Source organism: Branchiostoma belcheri, unplaced genomic scaffold (assembly GCF_001625305.1).
Source record: "Branchiostoma belcheri isolate BF01 breed outbred unplaced genomic scaffold, Haploidv18h27 scaffold18, whole genome shotgun sequence".
Classification (NCBI taxonomy): Eukaryota; Metazoa; Chordata; class Leptocardii; order Amphioxiformes; family Branchiostomatidae; genus Branchiostoma; species Branchiostoma belcheri.
The window spans coordinates 911,958-925,795 of record NW_017803268.1 but is presented as its reverse complement, the minus strand read 5'-3'; the positions used below and the strand labels follow the sequence as shown (position 1 = coordinate 925,795).

The window sequence follows — 13,838 nt, the reverse complement described above, 5'->3', positions numbered from 1 at the left end:
CGGGGGCTAGGCCGGTTCGTACTCGGCCAGCTAGCGCCAATCTACCGGCCATGGTGTATAAACGCGTGTACTGTAAACGCGTGTACTGTAAACGCGTGTACTGTAAACGCGTGTGCACTGTAAACGCGTGTGCACTGTAAACGCGTGTGCACTGTAAACGCGTGTGCACTGTAAACGCGTGTGCACTGTAAACGCGTGTGCACTGTAAACGCGTGTACTGTAAAACGCGTGTACTGTAAAACGCGTGTGCACTGTAAACGCGTGTGCACTGTAGGGGGCTAGGCCCGGGGGCTAGGCCCGGGGGCTAGGCCGGTTCGTACTCGGCCAGCTAGCGCCAATCTACCGGCCATGGTGTATAAACGCGTGTACTGTAAACGCGTGTACTGTAAACGCGTGTACTGTAAACGCGTGTGCACTGTAAACGCGTGTGCACTGTAAACGACACCGTTAAGGCGATCACAGAGTTAGGCAAAGCTTTAGGGATACCGTTGGTGCGGTCACAGAGTTAGGCAAAACTTAAGCGAGACCGTTAAGGTGGTCACAGAGTTAGGCAAAGTACATGTTGCAGTTCTGACTAATATCGCTGATGGCGCTGTGAGACCGTAGGATGGTAAAGGAAGGCCTCATAGCCTGCATGTTTTATGCCTGATGACAAGCAAAGATCTCATAGGCTGCGTGTTTTATGCCTGATGAGAAGACAAGACCTCATAGTCTGCATGATTTATGCCTGATGAGAAGACAGGCCTCACAGCCTGCATGTTGTATGCCTGATGAGAAGACAAGACCTCATAAGCTGCATGATTTATGCCTGATGACAGGACTCATAGGCTGCATGTGCTCATAGGCTACATGATCTATGCCTGATGACATGACCTCATAGGTGACATGTTCTTTGCCTGATGACAAGGCCTCATAGATTTCAAGTTGGTGTGCCTGATTATAAGATCTCATAGGTTACATGTGTTATGCCTGATTATAATGAGTTGTTTATTGCAAGTTCTTGCCCGAGGGCTAATTGCAAACAGACATTGACAAATGTGGTGCTATAAAACTATATGCTTACATGAAGTTCTACTTGTACGATATACTTATTAAACCTACTATCTCTACTTAAATCTAATAACTTTGGTACCCAGGATAAACAGTGGATAAGCAATACTAGTACATAAACAGGTAAGAGGAACAAGGTAAGTGCTATTCTAATCTATTCTATTCTATTAAACTATTCTTGCTATTAGGGGGGTTGGCTTCTTCTCAGGATGCAGTGGGAGATGAATTGTCCGACTCTTTGAAAAATAGATGGGTTGGGAGACTTTAGCAGTAATATAGTCTGTTGTTGTTTGCTGAGATATGAAAAATTTGGGGAAATGTTGGCGACTTCCTTGAATAACTTTTTTCTTTCAAAATCGTAATGAGGACACTGACAGATAAAATGAATTTCATCTTCCACTGCTCCCTCTGTACAATACTTTCAGAGCCTTTCGCTTACAGACAGTTTCATTCATTCATTCATTTCATATATACTTTTGATTTGTTAACTGTCACTTAATTATAGCTGATTTAGCTGTTACTTTTTTACCGCTAAAATTTCAGTACCTTAATACATTGTATTTGAACACTTTGATCATCTGCCTTGTCCACACCGCTAAAATTAAGTGCCGTGAGCTAGTCCATTTTCCTCCCACCGCTATAATTTCCAACCGCAATATTAAATGGAATTACAGTAACAAGGTAAGGTTCCTTTGGCGGCGCCCATCTCCGTTTCTGTAGCCACTGGGCCACACAGTTCTGCAATCACTACAGCAGGGGGTTAGTCCACTGGTAGCGATGTGGGTTTAACTCCCATACTCTTTCCCAAACGCTAAATGCTAACTCCCATACTCTTTCCCAAGTGCTAAGCAGAGAAAGCAGTATGTACCATTTGTAAAGTCTTTGTTAGGACTCGGCCGGGGATCGAACTCACAACCTACCAAATGCAAGGCGAACACTCTACGGTCTACCTACTTGGCCACTAGCTGCACCGGAACATTACATTGAGTAGAAAATCTAATGCTAAGTCCCTGTCATGCATTTGCGCATGAAGAACCTTCCCCCAAACACAATTTTTCGTTACCACTAATAAAACAATTACGAAAGATCTCTTCACTGTGATTGGTTGCTAAGGTATTCCTTCCCGTTGCTTGGCGCATTCGGTAAAGTATGGGTTACAAGACACAATATTTGGACTAACCGTAAAACAAGAAAAAAGCTACAGCAACATCAACAACAAGAACAAAATATTTACCTTCAGGTAAGATACAGTCATCCACCAGTTTGGTCACAATGGCGCTTGTTTTTATGGACCTCTTCTCTGCCGGTCCAGGGCGGCTTTTTGGCCTTGGAGGTAAAAAAAAAAGAAAGTAAGGCAAGCAGAACTTTTTTTTTTCAAAATGTTACCTGAATACTATAGAAGTCACATTTGCAAAGCAAATGCAGGATGTTTACCTTCGGACATGGTCTGCTCTGTTAATTCTTACTCAAACACATTCACATACATGTACTACTAGTATATATAGTATATATAGGAGCAGAGCAGACCATAAAATTGCAACATTATGTAACCCAACACCAGTCACCATGGTGACAGACGTCAACAAACATGTCATTAGTCAGGTCAGAGGTCACTGTTTGGAGAAGAAGAAGAAGAAGAAACAGAGCAAAAACAATATGTTTTCCTTCGGTAGACATAACCAGAACCTACGAAACAGCTAGCTACAAATGAATGAAAATAAACATCTGCAATAGCTATGAAACTATGAATGAAAAATAAACCAAAACACACTTACTTTTCAGCAAATGCATTCCCAATCCACTTTAAGCTCGGCACCACCAGTGCTTCGAGGAAGGCTTTGGGGCTTGGTCCTGGTTGAGGAACGAAGTAGCTGGTGGACTTGATCTTAGTCTTCCTCTCACTTATCTTCACCAGTTCCAGCTATATGAGAGTCAAAATGGATGATGAGGAATGGTTTATTCAAATATAAATCAAGATTGCTGATTATAAATGTACTCAAAACTTCTAAGATATGAAACATGAAAACGTTTGTATCAGCATATTCCAATAAGAACATAGACTATTGTAATGATCGCTAAATATGAATATGCATTTGTAAAATCTAAAGTTAAGTACCATAATACGAACGAATTGTAGCGATATTTTAAGATTGGTAGTATGGTATGGCATAGATTTTATGTATGACAAGGACAATCGATGGATATTTTTATATCCTTACCCTTCAAACTTGTCACTGTTGAAAGAATCCTCTAGTAACTGTATCTATCCGTGACAAATAAATCTCTTCAATGATGATGCTCACCTTTTTACGAAAGTACAGAACACGCATGGCGTCATTTTTGAAAACCTCGAACGTGAGACTTGCAGGTTTCTCCGTTGTCCCCACAAGACGTTCTTCGACAGACCCCGCCCCGAAGAGGACCTTCCTTCGCAGGTCGGTGTTTTGGTAGTCGGGCAGGACCTGGACGCCAGTCGCACCCATCATCCAGGACACGTTCCCCCAGTCGCGGAAGGTGTCCCACATCTTCTGGAAGGAGCAGTCGACATCGACGTCGAATTGCAGCACGTCGCCCTTCTTGTCAGCAATAGCGGCCATAATCTGCATAAGGGGAACATTTGTAGAAACGAGAGAAGTGGATCATCTTTCTGTGCACACAGGTATGATATTAACCCCCAAACACCCGAACTTTTTTTGTGACGTTAATGCCCGAACGGGGTCCAAATGGACCCCATTTGGTTTCTTTCAAATTTATATTCCTTTTTGCATCCTTTCAGTGACCTTTGCACATATATTGGTTAAACATATCAAGACGTTTATTTTGACATGATTAAGTGTTAAAAAATTCCAGCTCATTATCATAATTTATGCAAAAATAGGACGAGGCCTGCAGGCATGAACATAGGGTTGACCTTTGACCTCATATGATTGTCAAATTGTCAAACCTCTGAAAACCTGATGAAATAATTCCTGAGGTTGAGGTTACTTGACAAACTGCATAATAAAAACTAGAGTTAAACTGAAACTTAAAACTGAAACTGTTTTATTCACATTGATTGGCAGCCAATATTCATTGCTTGGCTGAATTGCACAAGTGATTACATGTTAAAATAGCTTGAAAGAGATACACATTAAAAAGCACAACATTGACGATTAAAATTAAATAGATTTAAAATTTTGTAGGTCAGGTCCATTAAAACAGAGGCGGACTATTTACACATCTTGATTGCTGAGGCTTATTGCCTGACACAGAAAAGATTTCCTCAGTCTTTCAGTTCTGAACTTTGGTATGGAGATGTGGTTTCCATTTCTCAGGGACCGCCGTGTGCTCTGGTGTCTGTCGCAGGGCATCAAAGAATGCAAAGGGTGGCTGACATGCCGCATTTGCTTGAGCAGAGTTTTTGCTGCAGTTTCCCGTCTGTCCTGGAGGGTGGAGAAGGGGTTGTTTGAGTGCTGTTGCCGTAAATGATTCTCGCCGCCCTTCTCTGTACAGCCTCAAGAGTGTTGTTCTGTTTTGTGTTACAGCCCACGTACACGACATTTGCATACTCTAACACAGGTCGTATCAGAGTCGTATACACAGTTTCCAGGTCCTCTGGTGGCATCCCGCCCTTCTTGAGCATGCGGAGAAAGTGAAGACGAGTTGAGCCTTTCTTTGCCATGTGTAAGATTTGGCTGTCCCACCCAAGGCTGCGGTGAAGTTTGAAGCCCAGATACGTGGCACATTCAACAACCGGGACTTCTTTGCCTCCAAGTGTGAGGGGAGGTGGAACAGGTGGATGTTTTGAAAAGCACAGTCTCAACTCATAGGACTTATCCCCGTTCATAATCATATTGTTCTTGTTCGCCCAGGTGTCAAGTTGCGTAGCTTCCTCTTGCATAGTTGTGTCGCTTTCAACAGTGTCACATGTGAACGTTCTGGACAGTCCGATGTCGTCTGCATAACCGATGTTGCTGGTTGTTTGGTGCACAGTTTCTCTTGACGACATGTACACAAGGAACAGGTACGGAGAAAGCACTCCCCCTTGTGGCACTCCTGATGTGACGACGTTCCAGTTGCTCTGCTGGTTGTTGGCGACTACGCGTTGTTTTCGGCCAGTGAGGTAGCTGTGTATCCAGCCAAGCATCTTAGGTGGGGTGTCACGGACAGCTAGGAGTTGGAGAAGGATTCCGTGATCAACTCTGTCGAATGCTTTAGACATATCTGTCAGCAGCACGCGAACCATGGATGTGTCTCTGTTTTCCAAGTTCGATAGCCATGTCTGATAGGCTTTTACAAGTGCGAGAGTTGTAGAACATTTGGGCATGTACGCGTACTGGTCCTTAATCCAGGGGGACATGAGGGGCAACAATTTGTTCAAAACTAGCCTTTCCTGAACTTTCCCCAAAGGAGAGATAAGGGAGATGGGTCTCCAGTCTTTTTTGCTGGTGGGGACGGACGTCTTGGGGATAGGACAGTTCCCCGATCTCATACCTTCGCCAAATGATGTTAACCTTTATGATTGACAAATTATAGATTATTCCCCCGATTTAACAAATAGGATCCTCATTTTCATGAATTATATCATTTTATCATATTCTCAACCAAAAGACAGTCTTATTAACAAACAATGCCATTCTAGCATTTCCTCATAAATTATGCAAATGAGGTCCTAATTTGAATACATTATGTTTAATGATGTTCACCTTCACCTACCATTCAAATACCACAAGTATTAAATTCCAGGCACTTATCATTACATACTTATAAAATTTTCTCATTAATTATGCAAATTAAGTCCTCATTTACATAATCAATATCTGCCTGTGTTTCTCTCGTCCTCAATTACCAATTTCACAAGCTTCATTAGTCCTATCATGGAATACAGCTGATTTATTGAATTTTGCCATAAATTATGCAAATTACATCCATATTTGCATAATTGTATCAAGCATCACGTAAGCTACCTACATACCAAAAATCATGACTATCCGTTACCTGGTTCTTGAGTTATCCTCTTTTGAATATTTTCAGACATATAGCCCTGCAGTCCCAGAGCAAGCCGCTAGGGGGCCCAAACTTACGTCACTTCTTTCCCAGCCCAAGAGCTACCTACCATACAAATTTCGTCACCCTAGCATGTCTAGATCATGAGATATCAAAACCGAAAGTTCAGCTGCAGTACCATAACAAGACGCTAGGGGGTCCAAAATCTAATCATTTTGAGGTCTCATCAAGACCTACCCACCTACCAAGTATCAAGGCAATCCCTCAAGGCCTTCTCAAGTTATCGTGTTTACAGACAGACACACACACACACACACACACACACATACACGAACGCCTCTGAAAACATAACCTTCTTGGCGAAGGTAAAAATAATGCTTCCTTGAGGACATATTGAGGACATCCGAACGATTTCGTGTGTAGCAAAGTGCAAATACATAGCTGGGGTCCGTTTGGACCCCAGACGGTCTTACATCAGACTTCCGTTGTTATTTTTACAAATTTGTGCCGATCTCCAAAAAAAATTTAGGAGAACTTGCAATTGTAGGAGAGGTTTACTGACATAGTCACGGGAGGAATTTTTTTTAGAACAAGAAAAATTCAAATAGCACATAAAAATATACGTCTGGGGTCCAAATGGACCCCGTTCGAGTGTTTGAGGGTTAAAGACTACTCTATTGTACCAAGACTATTATGTATGATTTTAAAACAAAGTGTACACATGCAAGCCAGCATAGTACGAGTACACTTTGTTTTCTGTTTTCCGTCAAAAGGTCTGGACTCAGAGGGTCTTTTTGTCCTTTTCTTTTCTGTGCTATGTCCGAAACCTCGAGCTCAGCTTAGCAGAAGTACAAAATAACATTTCTTATACGGTACGTTGTTTCAACAAGTTTAAGGACCCTCGAGCTCAGTGTTATACAAGTCATTTAACTCGGCAACATGTATTTTATTATGAAGGCAATACTGGCTCTCCTCAGCGGGTCGAGGGTGGCTGATAGTCAGTATCAGCCCCCGCCCCGGCCCACTGAAGGTTGATCTTTAACTTTACTAATAGTATCCTTCATGTAAAAAAGATACACTGACGATAATGTTTGTTTTCATACCTTGTTGATATGGCTGCGAAGCATGTACTTTGCGAAGGAAATACGGGGTCTCCCCATCGGGCCGAGGGTGGCTGATAGTCAGTATCAGCCCCCGTCCCGGCTCACTGAAGGTTGATCTAAACGATCCTTAAACGTATAAAAGATACCCTGACGATAATACTTGTTCCATACCTTGTTGATATGGCTGCGAAGCATGTACTTGGAGAAGGCAATACGGGCTCTCCTCTGGTTGTAGTCCTCTAGGGCGAATATTCCCTTGGCGGTCACCGTAACTTTTGCGGTCTCACTTGTATCCTCATCCACCTGCAGTATGATATGATAAATATTAAATATTAGTTCATTTCATAACTAGTGCTTCATAGGGGAGATTTTGAGATTGCAACCCAAGAGCGCTAAAATCTCAACCCATGCATTGAAACGTTATTTTCAGTCTTCGCAGGGAAAAGATAAATGTGTTTGGCATTATTAGTATTTTTGGTGTGTGCAGGCGCCCTTCTTGCTAGCTCGCGCTCCCCTCCTTTCTTCCGCTAACGGATATAATCTTTTACGTTATTTTGTTTATTTCCTCATACATTATCATAGCTTGTCATTTTTCAAATAAAATAAACACAGATGAGTAAAGAAATGTATAAAAGGAAAAAACAATGTGCAGGAGGAGGGTGGAATCCTACAAGACTTATACAGTATGTAGGAAGTCTTACTTCACCTTGAAGGTAACTAGATAGGATTTAAAGACGGGGTTGCTGCCCAGCATGGAGACAGCCCAAGTCTTAGTGGCCTCGTCCTTCTCAACGAGCTCCTCTTGTGCCCTTCCGCCTGGGAAGTCGAACTCGACCACCGTCCCCACCCCTCCGTCTCCTGTAAGCCAACGTCATGCAGAAACTCGAATTACCTTATTAACATGTTGTCTCAGAAAACTAAAAAAATGGCGACCCTAGACCTAGTTGCCTATGGACTTCAGGTCAAAGGTCATTGACATGTCTGCCTAAAGGCATCTTGTTTCAGGTGCATAAATTATGATAATGAGCGGTAATTATTCACACCTAATTCTGTCAAACTGTTCATCATAGATTAATGAAACTATACATACTTAAAAGTCACAAAATAGAGTCACAAGAAAGCTATATTCGTGCAAAACATTATGGGGTCAGTTTTTAACCCATACGGTAAGATTCGTCGCAAAACACCTACGGTACCGAACAGGATTACTTCAAGAGAGGCATAAAAGAGGCCATATACATCAGGGCACTTAAACCACGGGACGAGGGGCGATATCGACTTCAGACAACCTTTGACCCTTTGCTGACGTCACACGTAGGAAAAATCACGTGTCCACAGCATTTGGGTCAAATAGCTGAGGAAGACTGAGTGATTCAGTCGAAAATTTCTGGTGAGTCAAATTTTGAGTTGGAGAAAAGTTTGAGTTTCCTACGGTGGTTTAGTGTATATGTTGAATACATGCGTGCGTTGGGCTACTAGGCAAAGATAAGTATTCGCGTAGGGAAAAGGGACCTACTTTGAGGCCCTACATACATGTATGAATCCAAACCAACTGTTAACATATATCTTTCTTCATGCCTTTTGCAGCTTGAAGTTTTTGTCTTCTTATTTTCTTTAAAAAGATACATTACTCTACATATCACCCAGAACATGCATATGAATGGAATATATTTCCTAAATACGTTATAAAAATTAACTATCTTTTTAAATTTAAATTAACGTCAACTAACTTTCGAACAAAAGTGGTTTTAATTAATATCCGACAAAACAAGTTTACGTTTGCCAATATTTGTTGCTAATTGCATTATTCATGAAAACAGATCCCCTTCTCATATCTTACATCCTTCCCCATTTTTCCATAAAAATAGATGGTTCTAAGTTCTCGTACCTTTGATGGTCTCCACGTTTGCATGCAGGAAACTTCGCAGATGGAAGAAGTCATCGAAGCCGGACCAGTACACTTCCGCTGACACCGGAACTACTTCTGTATGGGTCAGGGTGATCTCCTTCCCAAACGCCAGGTCCTCTGTTAATTTAACAGTAAACAGTACATGCAGATCATGTAAACTGGTTGGCATATACGTGCAATTTTGGCGACGCCTCAGGGAGGGCCTAATGGTACAGTATTCTGTGCAATTTGCAAGAATTCTAGGAATTGTACAGGAATTTTATCCACAGGCATGGAATGTCCACAGAAATGTCAATTCGAGCACTGTTAATTTTGCTATTTTCATCTACTTATGCAAAAATAATAATGTACTGGCCAAATATTTAGTGTTTATATAGAAATATAGGAATGTTACTTACCATCAGGTACCTTGACACGCGAAAGGAATTGTTGGAAAGACATAGTTGTTGTAATCTTGTGATCCTCACCGTAGAAAATCCTGCATAAACATACAATAGCTCCAAATGACAGAATTTATACTTTCTGTAGTGGGAACTATGTAGAAGATTAGGCTCATTTTGTTTTACTATTCACAAACATGCGCAAATCTCTTAGTTAGGCCACAGCAAGTACATTTTATGAATGACACCCTCCTTAGACGCCATATCTAAGGTGGGCCAAAAAACAAGATTCCTACATTTTCAAATTTTGACATCATAAACCTTCTTAAACAAGAAATGATAACTATATTGTGCAAACTATTACAACATTCTTTTTTTTACCGAAAAACAACATAAAAAAATAAAACGTTTCAATCATTGAGTGTACAAATGGGTTTGATTCAGGTGACATTTTTGCCCATTTTCGGCATGTTGACGCGACCTCACTGTCAGAGGGCACGCGAAAACTAATGCACGCGCTCATGCCATCCATAAAATTACTTGCTGTCGCCTTACCCTACAATTAGAACAGACATATGCGCACTTATAACAAAGGACGAATTGTCCAAACTTCAGCCAAGAACTGGTTTTCGGCGGCTAGGACTGGGGGAAGGTCCCGGATGTGTGACAGAGGACCAGGGAGATGTGTCACGTGACCAGGAATATAGATCTGATTGGTCAGGATTTATGCCATGGACAAGGCCGTTTGAGAAGGGTCAAACGTCAACATGTGGTTAAGATCTTTTGTCTTCGTGAATAAAGCACATCTCGAGGTCATTCATAATTATCTTAGTAAGTGGTCTAACAGGTTTGGCCAACTAAAATTAAGGGGAGGGGCTCAAAATTTCTCTGTCTACACATACACACACACACACACACACACACACACACAAACACACACATATATATACTAGTATATATGCTGATAAAATAACTTTGATGTCAGTTCTCAACAATGATAGACTTTTTAAAAGATGACTACATTCCTTAAAAGATTAACAAACGAATCGAATGCTGTTTCCGAACTGCAAAAATAAACTGACACATAACATACGTGGTATAAAAGTAAGCGTTACCCATATTTTCCTGTCAATTAGAAAAATGCTTCTGTAAGCATGATATTAATTCTGATTTTTGTAAAGGGTCGTATCAAAAAGAATGAATGACTATCAAATGAGATGGTGTTACTATAGGTCAAGTGACCCCTCGGCTGAAACGAGCTCTTAATATGTGGTCCAACAGGTTTTAAAGGTCATTTTGTTTTAGGGGGGCGGGGCTCAAAAACTCTGTGTCTAGACACAAATCCTCATAGAAAACCTTCAAAATCAAATCTTCAGAACATAAAATACCATCTGGTTTACGCAAACACCAAAACAGTAAACTGTATCTCCTTGGTTATGCATTGACCCCCTCATGACCTCGATAAAATGAGGCCTGCAAGCTTCACATGAATAAAAAAAGGGTACCAACAAAAGTGATTGAAACCCATCGAATTCTGTTTGTCTCTAGATCCAAGATATTTAAAATGCAACCAGGCAACAAACCACCATTGTGAATCTAAGCCACGTTTGCTATAGACTTTTACGGATCACCATACTCATTTTACCCTGATTACAAATATATCATAAACCTTTACAAGATGTATAGTCAACACTAGCAGTTTGGTTAGACAACTTCAAACTTGCTTCTTACATACTAATAAAAGGGGGGCCCGCATGCCCTTTTCCGTAGAGCGTAATCGGCCGTTTTAATTCTACGTAGAGCGTTGTAGCCACTTGGAATTTATCGTAAAGCGTAATCAAGAGCTCTCAAAATTTAGCGTAGAGCGTTGTGGGACCCCCCTCCCCCCTCCATGCAGGTCCCCATGAAAAACAACAGGAAAGTAACATACCGCTGTGTTGCACACGAATGACGACCTGGCAACAAAAAAAATCGCCTAAAAATTGGGTTAATATCAGGAGAATGTATCAGGTGTTCACGAATTGTAGTTCTGATTGGTCAGAAGTGATAAGGCCATAAGGTCAGAGGTCACTCAGCAGGTACTCTGCCTGGGACATTTTACTGTCAAGTAAAATTATTCCGCTCCAGTTGTCAGATAAATAATACGTTCCACATGATTTCACTTTTTGGCGACGCCTCAGGGGCGATTGTTGGCGACGCCTTTGGGGCGGAGGCATTTGTGTAAGTACTACGATCGCTTTGAAAGAATTTCAAAAATTGCACGAATGCGTTCCCCAGGGAATTGGTTTGGAGGAAACCTTCGGCCATGTGGTTTTTGGATCAAGCAGGTAACTTACACCGGGTGCCCACGTGTCACCCATCCAGCTGCCTGGCATGATTAATTAGTGGTCATCCGTCTTCTCCCCACACCATGGACAGAGAGCACAGCTGTCTTTGGCCAAAGACCATATTCAAACAGGTCACAGAGAGAAAAGAAATTATCCGTCCTTTTGGAACCCACAAAAGGTAAAAAAAAGTCAAAGGAGTAACAACTTCAGACCAGACATAAAATCCAGTCTCTGGTGGAGGATAGAGTGAAGTGGAGGATGGTTTTCAGCTTGGTTCTAGCGGGAACTCGACCAAAGTAAAGTAAGTAAATATGTCATCATAAAATCTATATTGCTGGGGAAGAACGGCTGATTCCTCCTATACGTGTATTTGGTATATTGCCGGGCCCCACACCTCCTCCACCCATCCTGTAGATTTCACTACGTGCATGTCTTTATAACATAGGGAAATATGTTTTTCTGATAATTGTATATTTGTAGATTGCTAGCTCCACCACATGAAATAATATATATCATTCAGTCGTCGCCTTGGCAATGATTTTTATTGCCTCAGCCTTGTTGGCGACGCCTCAGGGGCGGAGGCATTTGTGTAAGTACTGCGATCGCTTTGAAAGAATTTCAAAAATTGCATGAATGCATTCCCTAGGGTATTGGTTTTGAGGTAGCCTCCGGCCTTGTGGTCATCGGAACAAGCAGGAAAGGCTTATGTTACCATGCATGCAATAGCACCTTTTCGGGCAAACTGTGGCTTTTTGCACACAGAATATTAATGATTGTCTTTATTGATATTTCAAATATGTTTTCTTCTATCAAAAGAGAACAAATTTCTTGCTCAGGAGCAGCATATTCAAGCTTATAATATTTCAAATATGTTTTTAGTTGCAACTATATGATGCTGGTCGTTTTTTATAACTTTACTGTGTGACACATGTAGTGTAACAGTGATGTTTTGTGTAAGGAATTTTATTCACTTGTGTGTTTTCTATCATGTATGTTTGTGTCAGTCTTGCTTTTTTATTTATTATTTTCTTCGCTTTCATGATGCTGTTGCATTCCATGCTTGTTTTTCAATTTTCTTGGCTGCAAAACATGAATGCACACCCCAATCCTTCCACGACTAGGTTTCATGCTAAGGTTTCATGCTAGCCAGTGAACTCCTGCTGTAGTCTGGATCTCAGGGTGGGCATGGCGAAGTTTACCTGTGGGTATAAAAAGAGAAAAGGGCATAAATGAAACGTATATCTGAATTAAGTTTGAATAAGTTCTTGTATTGTACTGGTAATTGTGAGTTGTTATGTATCACCTTATGGACAAAAATGGCTGTTTGAAACTTATTTATGTCATATACCGTCAAGATTTTCAAATCGTGAAATAGAACCATATTATAATTGTAATAAAAAGTTTAAGAGTATTTCATTTCAGTATAGCCTGGCAGTTAGACCATCGTAGACTGCCTGGTATCCGTACGGTGAGTTGAGTACTGCCCGCCCGCTCAAATCAATTAGTGCATGCCAGGGTGTTTACGGGGTTGGTTTTGTTTGCCTACATGATGACAATAACTAGAAAGGTCAACTGGAAAGATTTATAGCTAGTATGTCAAAAGAGGTTTATGTCTAGTATGGCTGGGGCCTGTAGAACAACCCTTAGAAAGCCAAATATGTATCTATCTGTTGGAACGCCGTGGTTAGAATTGCTTTGCTGTAGGTGGAACGTGTGTCAGAACTAGCATGACCTACGAATTCGGACACTATTCAAGCTCATGAATAGGTGAAATCTCTAACCTAACAAAAGCAGCGAGTATCAGACAAACATTTGGGAGGGTACACAAAATGTTTTAAGTTGAATGATGTTAAGTTGTTATGAAACAGGCATTTGACACTTTTGTAAGAAAGAAAGTGAAAGTACACACGTAGCCTGTGTAGGTCAAAATATACTCCTACTACTACAGGAATCGATGGTCAGGGACAGGCAAGCCTAGTCAACCTCGGGTACAATTTCTGGATAAAGATATGGCTTTATATAATTTTTTCTAAGACCACTGATAGTATCGACTTTCTAGCGAACATAAAACAATGTAGTTAAG

At 41.1% G+C, this 13,838-nt stretch overlaps 1 protein-coding gene across 1 annotated transcript in view; it reads right to left on the bottom strand.

Moving 5' to 3' along the window:
* Positions 1-11,503, bottom strand: part of LOC109467418 — a 57,425-nt gene extending 45,922 nt beyond the window's left edge. The window contains exons 1-8 of the mRNA XM_019765382.1: positions 11,359-11,503; positions 9,447-9,526; positions 9,028-9,165; positions 7,846-7,997; positions 7,311-7,442; positions 3,354-3,650; positions 2,826-2,971; positions 2,285-2,376 (exon numbers count right to left, since the gene is read on the bottom strand). Coding sequence (XP_019620941.1) covers positions 2,285-2,376; positions 2,826-2,971; positions 3,354-3,650; positions 7,311-7,442; positions 7,846-7,997; positions 9,028-9,165; positions 9,447-9,489 — 1,000 coding nt within the window. The 5' untranslated portion in view covers positions 9,490-9,526; positions 11,359-11,503. The remainder of the gene's footprint in view (positions 1-2,284; positions 2,377-2,825; positions 2,972-3,353; positions 3,651-7,310; positions 7,443-7,845; positions 7,998-9,027; positions 9,166-9,446; positions 9,527-11,358) is intronic.
* Positions 11,504-13,838: the final 2,335 nt, after the last annotated feature.